At 43.0% G+C, this 26422-nt stretch overlaps 1 protein-coding gene across 3 annotated transcripts in view; it reads left to right on the forward strand.

Moving 5' to 3' along the window:
- The window catches only part of BDKRB2 (bradykinin receptor B2), a 41704-nt gene extending 15863 nt beyond the window's left edge, over positions 1-25841 (forward strand). The window contains exons 2-4 of one of the 3 annotated variants that reach the window (XM_074957161.1): positions 14861-14988; positions 19399-19482; positions 22725-25841. In XM_074957161.1, the coding sequence (XP_074813262.1) occupies positions 22732-23865 (1134 nt within the window). In that variant the 5' untranslated portion in view covers positions 14861-14988; positions 19399-19482; positions 22725-22731 and the 3' untranslated portion in view covers positions 23866-25841. Of the gene's footprint in view, positions 1-8522; positions 8556-14860; positions 14989-19398; positions 19483-22724 lie in introns of those variants that run through there. The other 2 variants (XM_074957162.1, XM_074957163.1) reach the window with 2 other exon arrangements.
- Positions 25842-26422: the final 581 nt, after the last annotated feature.

A 26422-nucleotide genomic window follows, 5' to 3' on the forward strand; every position in this document is an offset into this window, starting at 1 on the left:
TAAAGCTCCCACCCAGGGAAAAGAGCTTCATTTCTGCTGCTACCAGAGAGGAGCTAAATTGCACTAAGAGTTACAGTGTATTTTATGTGCAGTCTGACAGAAGGGAGAGCCAAAAGAAGGCACCACCACCGTGCTAATTGATGAGTTTTAAGTGGAGTTGTGTATGTAGCTGAACTGCTATATAAAGCCTCTGCCCTGGCATGGAGAATAAAGAAATACCACTTGTTGCAGCTGCTTTCAGAAGGTGAATGTCTCAAGAACTTTCAGCCACTGATTTTCATTTTTCTGTCCTTTCCTTTGGGTTTTGCTTTCCCTCCAGTGAAGCTCCAGTGTGAGCATGACATGCTATTAGGTACTTTCAGCACTAACTGCTGCACGGAGTTAGATGACTGGTAAGGGCACCATAAACTAGGGAGTAGAGGCTTATATTTTTATTGAGGAGGGAAGGAATGGGAAGCACTGAATAAAGACTCATGCAGGGCTCTTTTGGTGATTTATATGTAATGATGAGTAAAATACTAGTGACTCTAATGTAGCCAGAGGAAATAATGTAGGAATTGCAAATGTAAACTCCTTTGAATGGGGGGTGAAGAAGGAGCCTTCTCCAGTGGCACAGGTGGAGTTGAATCAGAAATGAACTGACCCTTTCCCCCCTCTTAGGGAGTAATGATCAAAGAGCTGTTATCAAATGTGTTTAGAACATGCACACAACTCCATATGCGGAGTATGTGCTTAGGAGGAGATGGTGGAGGGAGAAGGGCCAGGCCTGGTGGTCGGAGCCATCCATTCCTTAGTTTTAATCCTGCCTCAGATACTGATGTCTCTTGGCCTTTGGAAGGCCAATTATCCTGTGTGCCTCAGTTTCCCCATCTGTAAATTAGGGATAGGGAAATTTGCCTACTTCCAGAGAGGTTATGAGAATTAATTAGGTATTTATAAAACACCTTGGAGATATGAAGTGCCATTCTGGTGCTATGTATAAAGAACAGGAGGAAGGGTCAGGGGGTGTTTGTGTGTCAGATACATCATACCACATTAGCTCTGTTCTGATTGTGTGAATGTGCAACCACGTCATGTATACACACTGGTGTGTCTAACGTCCATATTCTCTAGCCATAAACATTTTTATTAAGCCCTATGCCCCCCAAATACAGAAGTCAAATTCTGCCTATGGAGCCAGACCCACGTGGCGGGGCTCAGGGTGGGGGGCACCACCTCCACCCCCTGACTCACTTCAGGGGACCACCTAGCCACCTACCCTGTCTGGGTTGGGCGGATGCAACCAAAAAATATGGGGGGGGGGCATGTGGCCTCTGGTAGGGGACGCAAATATACTTGCTCGTCCCAGGCACACAAATGCCTAGTTACCGCTCTGGCTTGGACTTCCCAGGCAAACACTTGTCACATGCGAAGAAGAGGAAGTCTGTGCGGAGCATCCTGATGCCAAAACTCTTTTTAATTTTTTTTCTTCAAGAAGTGTTTTGTTTCTCCCCCGCTGCTCTGTTGGAGACATGAAAATGTGCACTGACCTTTGCTTCCCACACACTATGGTTAGCAGAACAATGTGATTATAAAGACACTGTGAAGCTAGACAGCGAGCCAGCTACTGGAAAGGAAACGTTATATTAATGGCTGACCATCTCTCTCAGCAATGAGCCAAACACAGAGCACAAGTCCTTGGGCGAAAAGGCATGTGAGTGAGACACTGTAGGGTTTTCTAGCTACTTATGAAGTACATAATAATTAATTTAGTTTGTGTCATGCCTTTCAGCTAGGGACGCACAAAATTGTGGCTTTAGTTCACCAGGGAGGGGGAGGGGGCGGTTGATGCAAACTTTGGTTTTAGTTCACCCATCCCAAAAACATATCCAAAACGGTCATATTTCACAATTTTCACCCTGAACACTAAGCAGGATTTGCCTGCCTATTCCCCCCAGGCTGCCCCCTCCCCCACAGCCTCAGCCTCCCTTCCCTGGTGTTTGTGATCTTCTGGATGTGGGGACAGGAAACTAGTGGTCCGCAAATGACTTCTTCATTTTTCACACCATCACCTCCTCCTGTGTCTGTGGGGAGCAGGGGGCCAGTCAACCTGAAGCCTGGTGTAGAATTTTCCTTAGGCACAGTACACCTGGGATATCTCACTCTCATCCTAAGAGTGACTTAAAGGGCCAGCCAAGCAATAGGCAGCACCACTTCTGCTCCTGCAGGTTGGGTGTGGGCAGGCTAGTCATTGCCCTGTAGATGCCAGGATTTTTTTGCCACCTTGCAGACTTCCTCCCTCCTCCCATGTCCTTGGTCAGGATGAAAACACTTTCAGTCTAAAATGACTTATTCAATTGACCGAAAACAACAATCAGAGCGAAAGGAAGTCCCTACCATGGCTGAGTTACTACTCCCTATGAGCCCAAAGCGTTGGGTGGGGCCTTCCTGAGGGAAAAGCTGTGAGCAGCACACAGTCGCAGTGTTCTGAGGACGGATCGATACGGCTAAGATTTTGTCACGGATATTATTAAAAGTCACAGACAGGTCATGGGCAATAATTCATGGAAGCCCATGACCAGTCCCTGACTTTTACTAAAAATATCCATGGCAAAATGGGGAGCCTGGGCAGCTGTGGGCAGGCTGGGAGCTCCAGGGGCCCACACCACTAGGGTGACCCGCTGTCCAGCTTTCATCCGGAACACCCAGTGGAAAAGGGACCCTGTTGGCTCTGGTCAGCACCGTCGAACGGGCCGCTAAAGGTCCGGTCAGTGTGCTGTGGAGCTAAGACAGGCTAGTCCCTACCTGTCCTGGCTGCGCCCTGGAAGCAGCCAGCAGGTCCGGCTGCTAGGCAGGGGGGCCACAGGGCTCTGCAAGCTGCCCAAGCACCAGCTCCACACTCCCATTTGCCGGGAACCGCAGGCGAGAGCAGCATGCACCGCAGAACCTCCTGCCCCTGCCCTCCCCCCCCACCAGGAGCCGGCCCTGCTGTCCACTTCCAGGGCACAGCACGAAGCCAGGACAGGCAGGCAGCCTGTCTTAGCCCCTCTGCGCCGCTGACTGGGACCCCTGCAGCTCCCAGCCAGCGCTGGCTGAAGTCAAGGAGGTCTTTGGAAGCCACAGACTTCCATGACTAAATCACAGCCTTACAGATCGACACCACAGGTATCCACCACAAAGGCACATAAAGAATGTGTAGCTAGGAGCAGTATGGGCAACAGAATACAGCCACTTACAGGCATAGCGGGGCTGATCCATCTCTGTGATGAAGCAGATTTAGGGACAGAGGGAGGCAGCTTGTTTCTCCTATTCAGGCTATTACAATGGTGCAGAATTGCCTCAGCCATGTCCTCTCCAGCAGCAGAGTAGCCTCCTTTTTGCCCCCATCCCCAAACACCCCCTACGCCTGTGCCTGCTACCAACATACTGCAGAGTTGGTGGAGATAGTTCTGGATCCGGTGTAGAAGCCCTTTCACCAAGGGTATTTCTTGGAGCAGGGAGTTATGCTTGCCCTGTAGCCATTCTGCACCAGGTTAGCTGTTGTAAGGTAGCCCTAGACCAGTGGTTCCCAAACTGGGTCTCTCTAAGGGCTCTGTATCCATACTGCGTCCACCCAGAGGGACAGACTGAGTGATAGATATTTCAAGCTACATTTTCAGTGAGTAATATCCCCCCAACAACAACAACAAAAACCATAAGAGATTAAACTCTGGCAAGGAAGCTAGGCTATGAGATGCAATAACAAAGGGTAATGATGTTTATTCACCATGAATAAAAGTGGCAAACATTAAAGCAGCTGATAAAGGCAAGGAGAGGCTAACGGTTAATCTCTGGGCCCCATTTGTTTTATTGGAACTTTTTAAAAGACTATTTACAATTGGTATAGTACTCACTGCTGCAGACTGCTATTTCTGACCTGGTGTCAAGTATATAGAGACCAAAGATTTTGATGGCTGACTTCCCCTAGTATGCTGGTAAATGATGTAATGGAGGAAAACCAATTCACCTTGCTTGCTCCTTTGAGTGTCCTGTTAAACAAAGCTAACCAAATACCCCCGCTGGCCTGCAGAGATGAGCTTGAATTCAGTTAGTAGCTCTTTCCTGCTGGGATACTTTCTGTCACTATTGTCACAATGCTTTTAGTTTTAAGTAAAATGGGCCAAAATTGGAATCTCAAATCTGAATCCAGATGAAAGGGGTTTGGACATGAATCCCTAGATCTGAACCCTATAGTTTTGTTTCTGGATCAGTCTCAAGCCCAGAAAATTATTGTTTTCCCATTCAGATGTAGGTGAAGTTGGGGTGGGGGTGGGGGAGTGGAGCTCACTATTTGTACAAGATTTCAGCATAAAATAGCATCTGCCCACCGCTGACTCGCTACTCACCTCTTCACCTCCTCCCTCGCCCACCTGCCGCTCACCTCCTCACCCCCCTGCCAGATCCCCCCGCCACAAAACCTCCCCTGCCGCCTGCCGTGCAGCTGGCTTGCCGCTCGCCTCCTCACCCTGCTGCTCCCTTCCCCTCACCGCGAGGCCCTACCCCCATTTCACCTTTAAAGCGCTAATAACATTCCCCTACGGAAACTGAACAGCTATAGATCAATTGCCAGATGGATTCTCCTCTGCGTGGCAGGGAGTTTGGTATATACTGTATAGAGAGACACGAAAAGTCAGGCTACCTGCGCCCTGAAGCCTAATCTATCCTTTTGAAAAGTGTTTGTCATTGACAACCTGCATCAGGGCAGTAGTTTAATGACTGTTCTTACACAGAATTCCTTGCCAGACTCGCTTACTTAAACTGGGTTTGAATAAAATGACTAGATCAAGAAATAAACTCACTGGCTACGTCAGCTCCTCCTTGAGCCAGATTAGTCAAAAATACTTCTACTTGGTACAAAGAATAACGGACGGGTCGTTTGGAAACTGTTTTTAACCCCAAGAACACATTTTCCTACAATATCAAAGCCAGCTGAATGTGGCCAAAGGCTTGCTGGGTGTTGGCAAATGCCTGTTAAATGGCTTCCTTACCATTTTAATGGCCCTTAACAGTTTTAGTGATCTGCTACTAGGTCTCTGGTCTGAAAAGGCTTTTTCACTGTGTAAAGTTACTCGGGGATCCCCTCCCCTCCTCACTCCCCGGCCTGCTGCTCACATCCTCACACACACACACACACACACACACACACACACACAACCCGCGCCCCGCAAGGATGGGGGTGAGGAGGCACACACCGGCAGCTGCAGGGACCTCCGAAGGGGGAGGAGGGTGGAGTGGAGGAGAGGAGGAAGACTCACAGCAGGCAGCAGCAGTAGGCCATGGGAGCCTCCGGGAAGTGTCAGAGCAGGGAAGGGAAGAGGCAGGTGGGGGCATCATGGCCCAGGTATGGGGCGGCAGGTACGACTTGCTAGGGGAGGCAATGCCTCCTCTTGCCTATTATACCCGCGCCCATGTCCAGGATGTCCTAAACCTATTGTGTATGTGTGTGTGCTTAATATCTAATAGTAGTTTTAGATAAGAGCATGCTTTTTGGTATCAATCATTTCTCAGATGGAAGCATTGCGTTCCCATTGATTTATTCCTGATACCGCCTGTGGAGAAACAGTTAAGTTACTACTCCTTTCGATTCTGAAAAACCCCTGTTACTCTGAAACCTGTCATGTAACAACAGGATCAGACTCCATAGCTTTTATCCCCTGGTCACTTGGGGTATTATAACAAAGGCATTATGTTGGAAACAATCAAAGGCAAGACTCTTCCAGATTTCCTCTTTATGTAATAATTTTTCCTGCTGCTTTGTTGCAGCGGGATAGGTTTTGCATCTATTCCACATTTCCCTTTAGGTAATAGAAAGGAACAGCATCAGAACGGAATGGATTGCTCCTGGGGGAAATTTAGCAACTTGTTTTTTCCACTGGATTCGCTGCTAACTGAGACAACTTTAAAAACAATAGAAGTAATTGTCTTTCATTTTTCCAAATATAAATGAGCCCAATGCACTTACCTATAGATGCGATATGACAGCTGTAATTTCACACTGTGCCATCAGATTACATGCTGTGGGATCTCTTAAAATTTAGTTTTCAAAGTGTATTATCGCAGTATATTTTCTTTATTTCTTGATATGCATTGTTTTCCTATAAAGGGAACAGAAATAGGGAAAGATTTTTCATTTGCTTTTCCTTTATTTCCGCTTTGGTGCTTTTGATTGGTTGCACTGCTAGACCTATGACACATTATGACTTTTTTAATTCTCATGTATTCTTACTTAACAGCAAACAGTATCTTAATGTGGAACAGAAAGGTCTCCTTTGTAATCTTTAAAGACTTTCAAAATGAGAGCAACGTACACATAGGTAGGAGATGTTAAATGTTCTTATCATTGAGACTGTTAGGCATAAGCTCCTATTCTTCAAACTGTTTCCAAAAGTGATTTTCAAAAAACTGCCGCAGCTGCTTTGGTGCTGGGGCCAGGGGAAAGGTGCCTCCCCCCGCCCCACAGCAGCTCCAGGGCTTGGGCCAGGGGCAAGACGCCTCTCCCAGTCGCAGCAGCTCCAAGACTTGGGCCGGGGCTGGTGGACAGGTGCCTCTCCCCGTTGCAGCAGCTCCGGGGCTGGGACCAGGGGAGAGGTGCCTCTCCCTGCCGCAGCAGCTCCAGGGCTGGGGCCAGGCGCCTCTCCCCACCACTGCAGCCCCAGGGCTGTGGGAGAGGTGTCTCTCCCCACCACAGCCCTGCATGCCCCAAGCTCCCCGCCCACCCCCTATTCTCCACCTCACCAGGGCCGGCTCCAGGCACCAGCGTTCCAAGCAGGTGCTTGGGGCGGCAGTCAGAAAGGGGTGGCAGAGTTTCGGTGGTGGCAGCAATTCGGCGGCGACAGGTTTTTTCACTGCTTGGGGTGGCAAAAACGATAGAGCCGGCCCTGGACCTCACTCTACACCTCTCTCCTCTCCAGACCCTTGTGGCTGCGTACCTGCACGGCTCTCCTCATTAAATGTGCGGCCCTTGATGGGTTCCTGTGCAGCCACGCACCTTAGAGGGAACGCAGCTGATGTCCCAAACCAGTGGTGGGGTCTATAATTAGCTTTCACCAAACCAGTAACAAATGTGAACTCCTGGATCACTAGAACAGCCTTACCGTGGCATCACAGAGAGCCCCCTTAGTCTCTCTTGCCACCCAGACAAACTGGACTTAGTGATAAATTGTCACTTACACCAACAATCACACCATTTTCAGGTTGCTTCCAGTCCCGAGAGATCAGTCACTTACCCAAGATCAATTGGTATCCTAGATTTTACGCCAAAGACACTGCCTGTAGCCAATCCTGTAATAAACTCTCTAAAGGTTTATTAACTAGGAAAAAGTAATAAGAGAGTTATTTACAAGTTAAAGCAAGCAAACACATACATACAAATGAGTTACCATCTAAATCCTAAGAGTGACAGAGTTGCAGTGATCTGTCTATTCAAAGGTTTCAGAGTAACAGCCGTGTTAGTCTGTATTCGCAAAAAGAAAAGGAGTACTTGTGGCACCTTAGAGACTAACCAATTTATTTGAGCATAAGCTGTAGCTCACGAAAGCTTATGCTCAAATAAATTGGTTAGTCTCTAAGGTGCCACAAGTACTCCTTTTCTTTTTACTGTCTATTCAAAGTGTCCTTCACGGCAGACCAAGAGGCAGCCCCTGGGAATCTCTGCATCCGATGAAGTGAGCTGTAGCTCACGAAAGCTTATGCTCAAATAAATTTGTTAGTCTCTAAGGTGCCACAAGTCCTCCTTTTCTTTTTGCTAATACAGACTAACATGGCTGCTAATCTGAAACCTGGCCCTTGAGAGTTTCAGCAGCCAAAAAGATGCAATTTCTTCTTAATTCCCTTCCCCAGAGCTCAAGATAATGGGACGAGTTCATGTGCACATCTCCTCTTCATGGTGAAGGGGGGAGCAATCAACAAAGTCTTTTGTCCTCTGATGTTCCAGGGTTTGTCTGGTGTCTATGGGCCTTCTTTTGTTGGTCAGGAGAGGACACCTCCTGTGGCAAACTAGTACTTCACACTTGGTAATGCTTCTCACCAGAGCAAACACTTCTACATTTACAAAGCAAACACTTAAATTTTACCTTATAACAGGGGATATAGCTATTATAGGTGATATTAATGCATGTAGCAACATACCAGCATTTCATAGAGTTTAAACACTAAAAACATTTTATAAGACTAATACCTACAGTATTTGGATCAAAACTAACAAACAGGTGACCTGGTCTGGTCTCCATTTATGAGGCTGTCAGGTCTTAGCTAATGCCTGCAGCATGGGCAAGAGCTGGCCTCAAGCCTGCCAGCGTAACAGTGGAATCTATGAAAAAATAGAATCAGTGGAAGACATTCTTCTTTGTGCATAATATTGCAGGATGAGCCACCCTTACTTAAAGCAGATTTTAATTAGGTTTCTTTTTACCTTTCACTCTAATCACAACATTTCTGTCTGGCATATATTTTCTTTTTTCCACAGCTCAGATGGCCCCTCGATAAACATATTTACTGCAGTTTTAAAGTTTACATAAAGGAGCAAGTCTTCTAAATTAGTAAGTATTCTCAGGGGGATATTCAACTATATTAGCCAGGTTCATGTTACACAAGAGATTCAAGGAGATGAACCCATAAACTGAGGTCATTTTGTATAGGAAATACACAAAATCACAATGAAAATATTCAGTCTGCATACATGCTGTGAGACCGGTAAAAGCAGAAGTTTGGTTAGGAAAACAGTTTCAGGGAGAAAGGCTGTGTTGAGAAACAAGAAATGGTGTGCTAGCTTTTACTAATTGTTCCTCTTACTGCCAGATCTGACAAAACCAAATCAAAAGATGGATTGATACAGGCTATTCATAAAACTATTTCAGGCATTCTGACTCCACTAATTTAGTCACAGCGGTTCTCTTACATACCTTACAGACACCAGGATTAAGACCAAGCAAAATCATCACAGTTATTAAAGAAAGGAAAAGAAAACATTAAAACAAAACACAAATGATAAACTGGTTACTTCCATTACAAACTCTTCTATATGTCTCTCTGTGAAGAGCTTTTAACAGAAAGTACACACTTGAGAGTGAACTGCCTCTGGGGGCACTTTTCTCATGGTAAATTAAAACCAAAGTACCGTATACTGTTTCCCAAAGTTATTATGAATCCATTATTTAGTATATCCTTAGATCATTAAGAATGTTGATAGATGGGAAAAAGAATTTATTTCAGGGCAGGTAGATCTGTTAGTTATTAATAAATAACCAGTCAGTTTATAGTTGGGTAAAGTAAGCAATCTGAAGTACATCCTATGAAATCAAAGAAAATATTTTAGAAGAAGCCATTTAAGGAGCTGTTTTGAGATAAGTCAATTAACCAATATTAAGAATCTTAAATCCCACTATTTCTCTGTTTAGCAATGTTTAGCCCTTGTATAGTCTTCAGAAATACATGGTCTAACCACTTTGTGATTATCAGGAAAAACTTAATATTTTAAGTTACAATCACATTTCAATTTCTACATTCCAGTAGAATTATACAAGTTTCAAGGTAATCCCTTGTCAGTGTCGTAGTTAACTTTCTCTCACCGACACACCCACATTGAAGTTTTAGGGAGATTTTTTTTGGATTGGTTTCTTCCTGAGTCTTCTGTGTTTTCTTACCTATGTGTAGCAGCTTGCTTGTAGAGATGGACTGGAAGAGTGTGGAGTGCTTGCTGTCTAAGCAGGGTAGCAGAGGCTTGTGTGTGAAAGGTGCTCACTTCAGAGGGTTTTTTGCTCTCTTCCATCCTATTTCCATGAAATTATGAAAATGCTCCTCTTTCAGGCCTGTTTAGATTCAAAGTTGGTTGCTGTCACTCTTTCATTGGCTTCATGTCATTTGTGTTGGCTTAGGTGACACCTGCAGCTCCTGAACATGCAGTTGGCCTGATCAAGACACAATGGTTCTTTAATTGCCTTTGTTCTTGTGGCGGGAAGCATCAGATAACTTAATTCTTCCTTTTCATTCAGTCCATTTTCTTAGATAACCCTTTAGTTCCATCAGAGTTTAATAGGAGTTCAAATTCAGTTTCAAATGAATCCAAATACTTTTGTTTTCTTTGTAGAAGTCAGCTCTCAAAATAGTCTTTTCAAATTCTTAAATGGTCAAAGAAATATTGTCTTTTCTTTTTACTAATCTTTGGAGAGGTTCTTCTTGTCTTCACAAGTTTGGTGAAGGGCTGCTTAAGCATTGCCATATGATTCATTTCCCCATTAATATAAATATTTCTATACTCACATGACATCTCATATTAGTAACCAGTTAAAGCATCAGATGACCTTGTAATAAAGCATTTTACCATTTACATAACAATGATATTAGGAGCTTTGCATTTAGCTAAGATATTTGCAAGTGTGGATTTCACAAAGGTATTTGCCATTTAAACATTTAAGGAATAAACACAAGGTTTAAAACACTTCTAACTACACATATTTTTCCTAGAGTCTTTTCTGAATGTAAAAAGAAAAGGAGGACTTGTGGCACCTTAGAGACTAACAAATTTATTTGAGAGTAAGTTTTCGTGAGCTACAGCTCACTTCATCGGATGCATCCCTGAATGTATTTTCTGAATGTAGTTTTTAAGAGCAATTATAAAATTCATTTCAATTAGGATATTTCTAGAATGCTTTGTGTGGGTTTACTTAGATTAATTACTCTGATAATATACCCTGCATTCCTTTCACAATCAGATCTCTTCCTAAAACATGAATGTTTTATATGGTTTTTCTTCTTAAAAAAAAGATTACCTTTGTATCAAGCTCGTATCTTATACAAAGGGAGATATGTCCTATTCTTTGATAAGACACTCTGGTTGGTTGGTTGGTTTTCTGACTAAATGGTTTCTAGATTTTCAATCTACCATTTGCAGTATATTTACAATTGTAATTACAGACTCTTATCAAATATTCTGTACAAAGCATGAATCATGATAATGAATCATGGAAGACTAGGGTTGGAAGAGACCTCAGGAGGTCATCCAGTCCAACCCCTGCTCAAAGCAGGACTAACACAACTAAATCATCCCAGCCAGGGCTTTGTCAAGCCAGGCCTTAAACCTCTAAGGATGGAGATTCCACCACCTCCCTAGGTAACCCATTCCAGTACTTCACCACCCTCTAAGTGAAATAGTTTTTCCTAATATCCAACCTAGACCTCCCCAACTGCAACTTGAGACCATTGCTCCTTGTTCTGTCATCTGCCACCACTGAGAACAGCCAAGCTCCATCCTTTTTGGAATCCCGCTTCAGGTATTTGAAGGCTTCCATCAAATCCCCCCTCACTCTTCTCTTCTGCAGACTAAATAAGCTGAGTTCCCTCAGCCTCTCCTCGCAAGTCATGTGCCCCAGCCCCCTAATAATTTTCGTTGCCCTCTGCTGGACTCTCTCCAATTTCTCCACATCCTTTCTGTAGTGGGGGCCCGAAACTGGACACACTACTCCAGATGAGGCTCACCAGTGATGAATAGAGTGGAATAATCACTTACCTCAATCTGCTGGCAATGCTTCTACTAATGAAGCCCAATATGCCGTTAGCCTTCTTGGCAATGGGGGCACACTGTTGACTCATATCCAGCTTCTCGTCCACTATAGTCCCCACATCCTTTTCTGCAGAACTGCCACTTAGCCAGTCGGTCCCCAACCTGTAGCAGTGCATGGGATTCTTCCGTCCTAAGTGCAGGACTCCACACTTGACCTTGTTGAACCTGATCAGGTTGCTTTTGGCCCAATCCTTCAATTTGTCTAGGTCACTCTGGACCCTATCCCTACCCTACATAGTATAAAAGCAAATAGTATAGAATATTAAAGCAAAATAGAAGTTATAAAACTGCATTCCAAGGTCAGTGTAGAAAGACCTGGAGGTAATAAACATTTTATGTCTGTAAAGCCATGTTTATCTTCCCGGATAGTTGCTTGTCCTTGGAAGATAAGGTAGAAGCCTCCTAAAATTCCTTAGATTAGCTTGAATATTTCATCTAATTAAACAAACAAAAATACATGCATCTGACATACTTTTATCCAAGCACTGTATGTATGAAAGCAATGATAAATATATTGTAAGCTTCGGTTAACACACAAGCAAGTTTAATAACATCTTATTAAATATATATATAATTTTATTAATATCATTTTTGTGTCAGTATTGATATCTCTGCCCTACATTTGTCTTGTAACTAAGATCTAATCCCCTACTTACAGCACCAGCTCTAGGGTTTTTGCCCTGGGTGAACGTCTGCACTTTGAAGCCTGCCGTTATTCCCAGAATAATAAACAGCTGCGAACCACATTTTCCTCCTGCCCCTAGTATTTTGCTGCCCATGGCAATCATCTGTATTGTAAAGCTAGCCGCATGTATTTGGGATGTACAGAATACTGGTTTGGCCCTTTGTAGCTCCTAAAAGAAAACCTATGTAAATGTAAGATACTATGTATACTGCAGATGGGCTTACTCTGGACATGATACCAACCATGCACTGAACTCCCATTGAATATTACAGCAGAACCCATCCCTTATTAAGACCCAAATGACTAAATAATTGAACCATAATATGTTAACACCTATGCCAAATTCATTGGAATGGTCATTCCAATGGATCTAGACTGTTCTCAGTGGTAGCAGATGACAGAACAAGGAGCAATGGTCTCAAGTTACAATAGGGGAGGTTTAGGTTGGTTATTAGGAAAAACTTTTTCACTAGGGGGGTGGTGAAACACAGGAATGGGTTACCTAGGGAGGTGGTAGTTTTAACCTTAGAGGTTTTTAAGTTCAGGCTTGACAAAGGCCTGGTTGGGATGATTTAGTTGGGGATTGGTCCTGCTTTGAGCAGGGGTTGGACTAGATGACCTCCTGAGGTTCCTTCCAACCCTGATATTCTATAACTCATTTCCCAGAGTGCAAACTTAACCTTAACCAGCTAAATCGTTGTCCAAAGCAATGTTAGATGGGATTAACTATCTCCCACTATCTCCAGCCAACATGGCTGGGATCCCTTTTTTGTGAATGAAAAATGTGCCGTCCTTTTTCCTTCCTTGGTGAAGGAAGACAAGGTGTCCTTTTGCCTCTCCTTATAGCCTCAAAATTCATTGTTGGTTCCCAGAGTCAGGATGACCTGTCCCCCCGCCTGGGGTTTATTTGCTTTTATGCTGGCTTCACTTCCTCCTGCTGATTTTGTATGAAAATAGGGCTTTCGTTGTTTTAGCTTACAACGTTCAATTTACAAGTGAACCAAAGCAAACAGGTGAATATACCTCCCTTTGTCTGGCAAAAACCCATTTGTCAACCCTGCTTTGATTTAGACTTTAAAACATTTTCCTGTGTGTGTGTATATGTGTGATCTCCACAACTTCTTACGCGGTATTTGTATATATATATTTTCACAATGCTATCAATGACGAGTGTGATCCAGGCTTTCATTTGAGATCTCACATGACATTCATTATAGATAAATATTATGAAAGCAGTGTGCTAGGTGCAGTGAGTTTGTCAGGCCTGTTAGAAGTTGCTGTTATAGAATAGTGAATCTTTTTCCAGCTGGCACTGAGCAGTTCTTAGGGTCACAATCACACTGATGACTCAGATTCACTGTGTGATGCATTATAACCCGTAGTTATTTTTCACCAGTACTACTACCTACCCAGTTATTCCCCATGTTGTAGCAGTGTGTTTGATTTTCCCTTCCTAAGTAAAGTACTTTGCATTTGCCTTTACTAAATTTCATCTTGTTGATTTCAGACCAATTCTCCAATTTGTCAAGGTCATTTTGAATTCTAATGCTGTCTTCCAAAGTGCTTGCAGTCCTTCCCAGCTTGATGTACTTTCTGTGAGCGTTCAGTGGCGAGGGTCTGGGCACTTCAGGGAGCGCTCGAGTACTCTGGGGGTGGTGTATGCCTATCACTAGCGTGCACTGAGAGAGGAAGATCTGGGGAGACCTGGACATTAGTGCTTGCATTGTTGGTTTCAGGGAGTTGAGCTGCAGCAGGTACAGATAAGACCACCTCACATTAAGGGCAGGTAATGATGAGGTGCCTCTTGATCCTGGATACCATCACAGTGATACAGTTGCAAAAAAGACTAAGATTGTAGGGTATTAACAGGATTGGTATTTACATGGGAGATAAATTGTCCCTCCCAACTTGGCACTGGCCTAAGATGGAGTACTGTGTCCACTTCTGGGTGCCACATGTTAGAACAAATATGGACAAATTGGTCAGAGTCCAGAGGAGAGCAATAATAATATAAAAAGATAAAAAGTTCAGAAAACCTGACTTATGAGGAAAGGTTAAAAAAATTGGGCATGTTTAGTCTTGAGAAAAGATGAGGAGGGGTCCTGATCACAGTCTTCAAATATATTAAGGGCTGTTATAAAGGTGATGGAGAACAATTGCTCTCCATGTCCACTGAAGGTAGGACAACAAGTAAGGGGCTTAATCTGCAGCAAGGGAGAGATTTAGATTAAACTATTAGGAAAAACTTTCTAACTAGGAGGGTAATTGAGCTCTGGAGTAGATTGTGGAATCCCCCTCACTGGAGGTTTTTAAGAACAGGTTGGACAAAAACACCTGTCAGGGATGGTCTAGGTTTACTTGGTCCTGCCTCAGCACAGGAGGCTGGACTTAATGACTTTGAGGTCCCTTCCAGCCCTAACTTACATTTCTATGATTAGCTGTTTTTCCTCATTTGAGAACAGTTAGGTAGCTGGTGTGTGCTGAGATCACTGCCTATTATGCTGACCAGAATTCTCTCCTTTTTTCCTTGTGCTCTGCCTTCTGTCTGTATCCACCTGCTGGCTCTTGTCTTATACATCTATTGTAAACTCTTTGGGCAGGCACCATCTTTTTCTTCAGTGTTTGTACAGTGCAAATGTGGTCCTGGTTCATAACTAGAGGCTCGGAGGCACTACTGCCATGATAATCTTCCAGCAGATGGGATGTGGTAGACCTGGTAAAGGCTTAGGTGAGTAGGAGATCTACATATTGATTAACCACAATCTTGCAGAAGTCAGTGGGAGTTTTGTCCATATGAGGACTAACACAAGAAAGCTTATCTTGGGTTTCCTGAATGGATCCTGAAGCTAACTCATCACAAATATTTCCATGCTGTGTTTTTATCATTTTGAGGCAATGCAGAACTCAGAGTCATGAGTAGGTTCCTGAGATAAGCCTACTCTTTTGACAAAATCCAGCACATTAATATCTCCAGTCATTTTAGGCCAAGTGATGACTTCCCTTACAAGTAGTTGTCATTCCATTGAGTTCAGAGGTATATGCCCAATTTATGCTCACCATAAATTTAATCCACGGTGTCAAACTGGAAGTCAGATATCTTGTATGACTAAAAATATAGAAACGGTTGGAGCAGAGAAGCCGAGTTATGCTCAGGATGTTGTGACTGAATCTCACATTAAGGTGTTGGCAATGATACAGCTCATCCTGTTCTGGTCTTGGCAGCAGAGAATCAGAAGGGAAGAAATCAATGGACCAAGCTGACACTTTGTTATCTCGGGTGAAGTTATGTCCCTGCTGAATTTGGACCAATGTCTTCAAGAGATGTCAGTGATTCCTTCCCTGGCCTCAATACTAAGAGGTCATGGAAGGCAATAATTCACACACAAACAAGATCACTTGGCCACTGTTTTCTTAAGAGAACGAAGCTGGAAGAGCAGTAGTAGTAACAACAACAGTTAAGTTTCAGTATTTTCTGTTCAAAAATGCGCACTTGTGCATCTTTGCCCCGCGAGAGCAGGTCAGCACCTCCAAAAGCCACAGACATGGCCACTTCTTACCGGGGAACAAAATATTCCTAAATTATGTTTAAAAGCCTCCACCTTGCAATGAGTTATATGTCAGCAGACTCCCATGCTGTCCTAGAACCCAACCGACCTCACTGCATGGGCAAAGGGGACAACCTGCATGAATTGCATTGCAGGACTGGGTTCTACAAGGGTAAATAATGTTTGAGCTTCCACAGCAGAAGGTGCTCTCTCATTCGTACTATATGTTTTATTATGTGTAGTACAGTAGTGCTTAGTAACCCCCCTGTCATGGGTTAGGGTCTCCTTGTGTGTTAGGCTCTACACAAACACAGAACATTATTTATCAATTACCATTATTTCTCAATGGACCCAAGTCAGAGATCATAGCAATTTAGCTGTGACATACCTAGTTAGTGAAAGCCACCATTGTCAAGAAATGGGCATTTTTATTTTAATAATACAGTCTCTTCCTCCTTTAATTATGGGTGGGGGGATAGAAGTTATTCACACTTCCACAGGCAGCACATAGAAGAGCGACTTGCTGGCCAACACACCTCCACATGAGGGGACATGGCACAGCAGGCTCACCACAGCTGGTGTCCCTGCCAACAGCCACTTTGGCTCTCCATGATCTGCTTCATTTGGTGACTCAGTCCTCCAGCCAAATCACCTTAAAGTCTTAGTCCTTGCAGAGTAGCAATGTCCCACAACTCTAATTAACAACAGAGCATCTTAATCCCATCCAGGGCTCCTCTGCCATTCCCCTTTTCTCACAAAGCAGCAGACTCCCAGGCTTCCTCCCTGTATCTCCCAACAGAACACAGAAAACCCCAAACAAACCAAACTAAAGCCATCCCCACCCAGTCTGACTTGAGCTTTTAGTCCTACCAGGATCTCCCCAGGTCCTTGTTCCAGATCCAGAACATCAACTACCTTGGCTATTTTTCACAGGGCCTACGGGTGGGGCTAGCTCCTCTCCTACAGTTTCCTCATAGTTCCTTTCCCAGAGTGAAGGGAAACTCCAGCCTACTTTCCTCCTAAGCCTCCCCTGTAGCTTTCACTTCCTTCCTTTATGTAGAAGGCTTAGCTTTGCCCCAGCTGGGTCTGCTAATCAAGCCTGACACACCCTCCAGATAGAGCAAAGGGGGTTAATTGAGCTCTCAGACTCCTGTTAACCCTTTGTTCACCTCTGTGGTGTTTACACCCCACCACATGGCATCAAAAGCAAGGAATATCTATCTATTGCTTTGCCTGCCCACTTCCTGGATCCCACTAAGGCTTGAGTCAGGGAAACCTGGGGTGACTCAATTCAGCCCTAAAGCTCCAGTTGATGTAATCAAACAGCCATTTCAGGATATGCATATATTTTACAAAATCAGAGAGACCCTAGGAGACTAGAGACCTTAAGCACTCTAGAAATAGTGCCTTGTGTTCAACAATTAACTTCCAGTAGTTCCTCAGTCTGAAATGTGAAGAGTGGCTTCAGAGCAAAGAAAGCAATTACTGTTAATGCCTGCCTGTCCTTGTGAGAGATGAGATAAGTAGCTACACAGAGAACTGTGCAAAAAAATCTGCAGCACAGCAAAGGTGAGATGAACATCAGAGTCTCTGAGCCAAATCCTGAGCTGTTTGCCAGGTTACTTCAGCTGAGGTTCCCTAGCCATTTCTATTTAGTTGTGATGGTTTTCTAGCATTGGACAGTGTTTAAACAAAGAAATGAAACCAACCCATCCTTGGAAAGGTACTGTCTTGGGTTTTAGCCTTTCTGTATCGTGCATGGTCAATATTTACACTCTGTGTGTAAACATGTAACATATTTATTGTTACATAATTTATCATAAATAAGCTAATGGACGTGTGATGTCACTGTAAATGTTTGAAAACCATGGTTTATGGACACTTAGCATTTCCACAGCTGTGTAAACCATGGATCGCTCAGTAAATGCAGGAAAAAATAAGTAGTAAAATCAAATGAGTGCTCATCTACACTACAGAGACCATGTTGCAGCATTTAAATATATTACCTAAACTGATCTCAAAATCCTGGCTTATGCAGTGTTCATAAATTCATTCATAAATTACTCCCACATCTGTACCAATATTTGATTCTTACAAAGTGCTTTTCATCTCCAAAGTTTTATAACTAACATTGGGCCAGATTCTGGCTAGCCCCTGCATGGATGCTCACAGATGGCAGGGGTAAGGTAGAACCCAAGATGCTCCTGTATCTTTCGGCTCAATTCAGGGATTGGCCAGAATCCTCACTGGGAACCTAGACTCTGGTCGCTTCAGCCCTCGGTAACTCAAAGAGGGCACAGAAGGAGAGGCAGCTTGATGCAACCCCCATTGAGGTCAATGGGAGTCTTTCCATTGAGTTCAAAAGGTGATGGACCAGACTGAGGATGGGGGCTGGATCATGGTTCCACTCCACACAGGCTAGCCGAGGGGCCGGTCACTGAGGGAAGCATACTGCATTCCTTTCAAGGATGGTGCAGCAAGCTCACTGGTGATTGCCTGGGCATCTCTAGCAGAATTTTGGATGACTCAGCTAATGCTGGATTTACAAGGGGGACGTAGGCACCTAACTGCCACGTTAGCTGCCTAAATTTGACATTTTGGCACCACTGGCATTCACAAAACCACCGCTCAGTTGCTGCCTAGCCCTGAAGGTACCTGAAGTCCCTGGGCACCTAAGTTTCCACCACTAAAGTCCCCATGGTGCCTAAATTTCTGTCACTGGACATGCACAAAGCCACTTAAGAGCATCTTGACACCTAACTCATATCTAAGCTGCAGCTGGATTCACAAACTAGATGTTTCCCCATGTATCTTGCCTTTGGGGCCCTGGCAGGTAGGGGTGCTCAGAGGCTGCTAAAGAACATGCCTACCAGATCAGGAACAATACAAAATATAGCTGATGGAGGAAGTGGTGCCTTTAGCCCAGTAACTAGAGCACTCAGCTAGAATCTGGAAGAGCTGGGTTCAATTCCCCACTCGGCCTGATATGCAGGGGGAGCTTGGATCTCTCACTATTTCATGCAGGAGAGAAATCTGCCTCAAACTAGCCTGTGGATTAGGGCACTGAGATAGGAGAGGATTTCACACATACTATCTCAACTGAGCACAAAATGGAAGCTAGCTAACTCCAGCAGAGAGCAGACTTCTTAAAGTATGAGGGTCCAGTACCCAGAAAACAAAATCACAGTCATTGCATAGGCTACAATGCCAATAATTTGCTTTATTTTACAGAATTGTCTTTGTAAATGCTTCCTTTCTAAAAATGTAATCCCAAAGATATGAGGTGAGGTGAGGGAGAAATATCCTAAAACATGTACTCTCTCCTTGTTGTGCTGCTATTCACTGTAAAATTAACATTCTGCAGGGGGATATTCTTCTTCTGCTAGTCATAATTATGAGGAGAAGGAAAAAGAAATTGCCAAGCAATGTTCCAACCTTTATGAACTTTCTTTGAATTGCAAATTAATGGCTTTTAAATATGTGCATATGTTCAACCACAGAGCACAACATAAAGGAGTCTTATATTGCTCTTCACCAATTCAGAACCTTTTATGTTACTAACAGGAAGATAAACAACTTCTGTTTAATTGCAGCATCCTACACGACTTCTGTTCAGGAATGACCAATTGATTGGCAGTCATCCACCAGTCTCCTGAGTACATTTATGGCGTAAATCTGTAAGTGCTACAGGAAGAAGGAGTAAAACAAAGTTATATGCAACACATTAAGTGGACCTACCACAGCCTCAGAGCTCTCAGATATTTAACTTATTAGCACTGGTGTCCAGATACCAGTGTTGTATGGAACTGGGTGAAAGATTGCCACTACCAAGACTGGACTTTTGCTAAGTGATTTCAGCATTTTGCAGGAGGAGGCTGAATAGAGCAGGAGAGAGAAGTCTGGTGGGAGCCCTTTTGTTGTACAGAGGAGTTTGCAGTGATGATGTTGCTTAGCATGGTGGAGGTCACGCTCCTAGAGCCTTAACATTATACCTGTACTGCATAAAAGGAGTCCACACAAAGACATGATCCTGGCACCAAACAGCTTTTACAATATAAGACAATGAGCAACAAACAAAGGGTGGTGGGGGAGGGGGAGCTACAATCAAAATACGCACAGTGTGACACATAAAACTCCCAGTATGAGTGTGTTTGGTTTTAAATTGTAGTAAGTAAATCCAAATTGATTGTACCAAACAGCACCAAATATCAAGGTGTCCCCAAGACCTTAGGTCACAGCGTAACTCACCAAGCCATGCTCCTAATTCTTCAGACAATACTAAAATGGGTAAGGGGCCAAAACCAGGCAGGAATTTGAAGACAATAAGGGAGGTTGTTTGAATGGGTTCTGAGAAGGACAGAGAGCCAGTGATGATGTCAGAGGACAGGGATATGCTCCTGAGTTTAGATATGGGTATGAGGAGGTGTTATATTTTGGACAATGTGAATTCTGGACAGTTGAGAACACTGCATGGATACTGCTCATGGGGAATGGATACACAGATTACCAGGATATCTACTTGTCTGCTAAACTCTGTTCCTTTTAAAGTTACCTCATCTTCCCAGCCCCCTCTGTCTGTTTCACTCCCCTGCCCTATCTGACATCTACATTCTAAACTCTCTGGGGCAGAGACTATCTTCTTTGTTACTTGCCTTTACAGCACCTTGCACAAAAGAATCCTGATCTTGACTGGGGTTCTGAGATACCACAGTACTAATCAATTACCGTCAACTTTGCAGTAATCCTGCTTCCAGCAAGTATGGGTTTGATGTGCATTTCCAGCTGTCAGCTAGCAACGGCAGTAACCGGAGCACAGCCTATATTTGCATAATAGACAGCAGACCCCTCCAGCGAGATCTAAAGTTGTCCTTTTGCTGTCCAGGTGCCAGCTGTATCAGACAACTGCCCTGATTAAAAATACGTTTGACACAGCTTCCAATAAGACTATAATAAAAGTTACGGCATTTTAAAGACTTGGCATAAGGCAAGTCCATACCTGTTGCTCAGTCCTGACAGCTACACTCAAACCCAGGAAGACCATCTTGCAGTTTAAAAATGTCACAGTATGCTCTTAGCTGCATAAACACGGGAATCTCTAGTAGGAGTAAAGAGGTTATTTTACATCTGTATTTGTCACTGGTGAGACCGCTGCTGGAAAATTGTGTCCAGCCCTGGTGTCTACTATTCCAGAGCAAGTTGAAATTATGGAGAGGGTTCAAACAAGAGCCACAAGAATGATTAAAGGATTAGAAAAGATGCCTTATAGTGATAGACTCAGAAGCTCACTCTATTTAGCTTAACAAAGAGAAGGCTAAGGGGTGACTTGATTGCAGTCCATAACCTATGTGGATAATGAATATTGGACATTGGGCTCTTCAGTCTAGCAGAAAAAGGTATAACACGATCCAATAGCTGGATGTTGACAAATTCAGAATGGAAATAAGGCATAAATTTTTCACAGTGAGGGTAATTAGCTATTGGAACAATTTACCAAGGGTAGTGGTGGATTATTCATCACTGACAATTTTTAAATCTTGATGGGATGTTTGTCTAAAAGATTTTGGGGAAGTTCTAGGGCCTGTGTTATGCAGGAGGTCAGACAAGATGATCACAATGGTCCCTGCTGGCCTTGGAATCTATGAATACAATAGTAACAAGCAAGGGGCAGATTTTCAAAGGCCCAGAGTTGCAGCTAGACACTCAACTTCCATTTGAACTCAACAGAATGTATGCACTTAACTGACATTAGTGCCTATGAAATGCTTCCCCTGAAACATGAAGGCATTCCAAGCTGTGCAGTATTAACAATACAGGGCCACATTCTCAAAGAGGTTGTCACCTGGCATCAAAATTGTCCCACAGAAATCCTGGACAGGCCCGAACTTATGTGACAGACACCATCTTGGCCATCAGACCAGGAACTGAAACAGGGTCCTCCAGACTAAAAGCAGGACTCTCTTACTGGGGCTGTAACATTCATACCCTCTGTGGATCAGGCAGGGTATTATAGATGCAAAAAAATAAGCATATGAATCCAGCCATGAGAAGGCAAGCGACCCAATTTGCTGGCAGATGCAGATTTTGCACTCACAAATTTACTCGTCCAAAATCACAGTTGCATATTAAATGGTTGCTTTTGAAAATGTGCTTAGCTGCTGACAACATTCATTCCATCCCTGTAGTCTAAAAACCATTAAAAAAAGAGGGGGAAAAAGGATCATCATGTCCCGTAGAAACCAAACCACCACTTTTCAAGGAAGGGTATAAAACAACAAGTGAGATGCCACAAGCACAACACCTGCACACCATAAAACTATCAAGAAAGAGAGAGAGTGAGAGAGAGAGAGAGAGAGAGGGACTACAGATCTGTCCTATAGGAGACTACACTTAACCCTACAAAAAGATAAACCATGAAGAAAACCAACAGCCTGCTCAAGGTATCAAAAATGCTCTACTTTATATTGCTGGAATTAATGATCCATAAAAACATTTTGTCCCAGCCTCAGTCATCTAGGGTGACCAGATGTCCCGATTTTATAGGGACAGTCCCGATATTTGGGGCTTTGTCTTATATAGGCTTCTATTACCCCCTACCTCTGTCCCAATTTTTCACACTTGCTGTCTGGTCACCCTACAGTCATCCCAAACCACAGATCTTCCACTGTTTCATCTCTTCTGTTTTCAGTCACTTGAACGAGATCCACCTGGGATGCTCCTGTGGTTACTGTCTCAAAGCCTCTTCAAATATGCAGTATCTGTAAGAGGATAAACCACATGCTATATACAATTAATTGTCAGTCTGTATTCTGTTAAAAGACATGCTCCTAGGGAGTATAAACAGTCATTTTTACTTTATTTATCGTGTCTTTAGCAGTGATGTGCAGTATAGAATTATATTATTTCACATTTTATTTTCCAGCAGAGAAATGGATTCCATCACAGCAGAAAATGTTTCCAGTGGTATGACTACCTGGAAGCTTGGAACCAATCAGTCTTTTTCACACAACACATCAGAAAACAGCAGCAGCTCTACCTGCATTATATTGGATGCATGGGATTGGTTATATACATTTCAGCCTATGTTTCTCTGGGTCATTTTTGTCCTGGGAGTGATAGAGAATGGCTTTGTCCTCAGTGTTTTGTGTTTCCACAAGAGTCGCTGCACGGTGGCTGAAATTTACCTGGCAAACCTGGCAGTTTCCGACTTGATGTTAGTTTGCGGTTTACCTTTCTGGGCCATTAATATCAGTAATCAGTTTAAGTGGCCTTTTGGCACTTTCCTTTGCAAGGTTGTCAATGCAATCATTTACATGAACTTTTATTCTAGCATTTATTTTTTGATGATGGTGAGCATCGATCGCTACCTGGCCCTGGTGAAAACCATGTCTCTTGGACGTATGCGACGAGGTACATGTGCCAAATGGAATAGCCTTATCATCTGGGTGTCTGCATTGCTCATATGTTCTCCTGCTCTAGTGTTCAGGTCTGTCAGTTATGTGGAAGAAATCAAGGGCAGAGCCTGCATTCTTCATTATCCATCCACACACTGGACAATTGCAACAAACATTGTGCTGAATACTGTGGGCTTTTTGATCCCACTCTGTGTAATTACCTATTGTACTATTCAAATAATCAAAGCCTTACGAGACAACAAAATACAAAGACTCACAGAACTCCAAACTGAGAAGAGAGCCACCATCTTGGTCCTTGCTGTCCTTTTGCTGTTTATCATTTGCTGGCTTCCTTTCCAGATCACCACATTCATTGACATATTAATTCAGGTCGGCATCATTTCTGACTGCGTTACTACAGAGGTCAGTGAATTGGTGACCCAGGTAGCTACATACTGTGCTTATAGCAACAGCTGTCTTAATCCAGTATTGTATGTCATTGTAGGCAAGCATTTCAGAAAGAAATCCAAAGAACTCTACAAAGGCTGCCTGCCTAGGATATGCACCAAATCAGAGTCCATCCAGATGGAGAATTCTTTGGACACTCTTAGAACATCCATTTCGATTGAATGCCCAAAGAAAAAGTCTGCTTCTTCATTAGAACGATAGCACAGTTTTGCTTATTGCAAAGTTACAAGAAAATCTTTCAACATATCAGTGTGTAAACTGTCCTTAATATCCATCTACTATGGCACCCCATTGTGTGCACTGGCTGCATTCATTATGCATGAAAGCTTGGGGAGCTGATCTCAATAAAAAACTCCATGTAGGCACCTACTTCTACCAGCTAATGGACAACATTTTTCATGACTGAATCACATTTCATGATATATTTATATATTCATGGCTGAAGTTTATTTGACACACTATCATTTTAAATATTCATATTGCTAACAAAGATAAGTATCTGACATCAGAATATAGTTCTCTAAGTAAAGCCATTTTATAACAGCTACTGTCAGTATTATGAAGCTAACCACAGTACCATACATTTGAAAGAATTCATTTTTAATATAAGGAACATTTTCAAATGAGACTATAGTGAATGGAAGATCTTATAGGATCATTATTTAAATTGATGTTCAGCATCCACATTATTTTCCCCCTTTGGTCAATAAGGTGTTCCAAATGCTCCAATCCAAAAAATGCTGTTTATGTGATTGCCAGGTTATACCTTTTGGGGATTGCTCTGACTTTGGTGGGGGTAGAATGTAATGTAACCCTACATTCCCTAGAGTGGGACAATTTCTAGTCTTTTAGATCTGTGTAACCCCCGCTACATTCAACAAGGGTTGCTGTTCAGGAGCAAAGACCTGTATTTTCTACCTGTCTGTAAAGAAAAATTCACATCTGTGGTGCTGTACAATACATACACGAGAATACAGATTAGACATACATGGGGTATACTCATAAAAAAAAACAGAAGTATGATGGAGACAACCATACAATAACTGCATTTGAAATCAATCTGATGCTAGTGGAAGATCTGCATGATTAAGGAATGCATGAGCACATTCTTTATCATGAAATATAGGCTAAATCAGCACTGTAGAGTTAACTTAGCTACATGAGTTAACTCCTTGTGAGTAAGCCTAGCTCAAGTGAGAGCAGCCACAGTGCAAAAGGAGTCTGGAACTGCACAGAGTGATTGTGTTAGCAGCTGCTGAATTGTGCTAACTTGGTCTCCTCCCGATGGGCCAGCAAAAAGTACCAGACTTGAGTTAAGTGGTTTTGTGTGTGGACAGGTCTTGAGTTAACACTGGAGTTATGAAGTGAGTTAACTCTGCAGTGAAGACAAGCTCCTTGTGTTCTGAATAGCCAGTGGTCTAGCAAACTAGCATTTTGCCTCTGGAAACCTGGTTCAAAACCTGATTTGGGATCTAATCAAAAGCCCACTGAATTCAATGTCTTTTCATTGACTTCAGTGCGCTATGGAGTAGATCCCTAAGGTCTCAAGTTAAAACTGAAATAGACTTGGTCAGAAAACCATCAGAATACTGACAATCATTGCCTAACAACCACGCAACTGGAAGTGTTGCTTATGAAAGGCTGAAGAGGAAAAGCAGCCATTTGGGAAAGTCCTATTAAATTTTAAAAGGATTAAATCAACAGGGTTCTATAGAAATGTAAAGAGTTCCCTATAGATTTCATGCTAAAAACAGAGTATTTAATAAAAAATGTCCTCCTTTCCATAGGTTTGTTGAACCATCCTACATAATTCTACAGCAGGGATATACTTTTCTGTTCCATTCCACATATGGTCCAAAACACCTATAGAAAATATATAATTTTTTCTGAAATTCTGTAGACTTTTCATTAGCTTCTGAAAGTGTTATTACACCCCTTACCCTCACAAACACACCATTCACTCACAAACTTTAAAATAGAAATAGCATTTTAAAGCCATAGAAGCACAAGAGAACTTCCAGTATTCAGTGCTGAGAAGCAAAATACCAAATGATTTAGAAACTTCTGGACAAATAACATTATTTTAAAGCACAGAATCATAGAAATGTAGCGTTAGATGTGACTATGAGGGATCACCTTGTCCAGCCCCCCTGCACTAAGGCAGGGCCAAGCATACATAAACCATTCCTGTCAAGTGTTTTTCGCACCAGTTCTTAAAAACCTCCAATAATGGGAATTCCACAACCTCCATTGGAAGCCTATTCTAGTGCTTAACTATCATTATAGTTAGAAAGATTTTCCTAATGTCTACCCTAAATCTCCTTTGCTGCAGATTAAGCAGATTACTTCTTGCCTACCTTCAGTGGACATGGAGAACAATTGATCACAGTCCTCTTTATAACAGCCTTTATCACATTTGAAGACTGCTGTCACATCCCCCCTCAGTCTTCTTTTCTCAAGGCTAAACATGCCCGGGTTTTTTTTACCCTTTCCTTACATATCAGCTTATCTGAACTTTTTCATTTTTGTTGCTCATCTCTGGATTCCCTACAATTTGTCTACATCTTTGTTAAGTGTGAACCCCAACACTTGCCACAAAACTCCAGCTGAGGCCTCAGCAGTGCCAAGTAAAGCTAGAAAATGACTTTTTGTGTCTTACTTACAACATTCTTGTTAATATGCTCCAGAATGGTATTAGCCTTTTTAGCAATTGCATCACATTGTTGGCTCATATTTCTTTTGTGAACCCCCACCCCCG

Source organism: Natator depressus, chromosome 6 (assembly GCF_965152275.1).
Source record: "Natator depressus isolate rNatDep1 chromosome 6, rNatDep2.hap1, whole genome shotgun sequence".
NCBI lineage: Eukaryota > Metazoa > Chordata > Testudines > Cheloniidae > Natator > Natator depressus.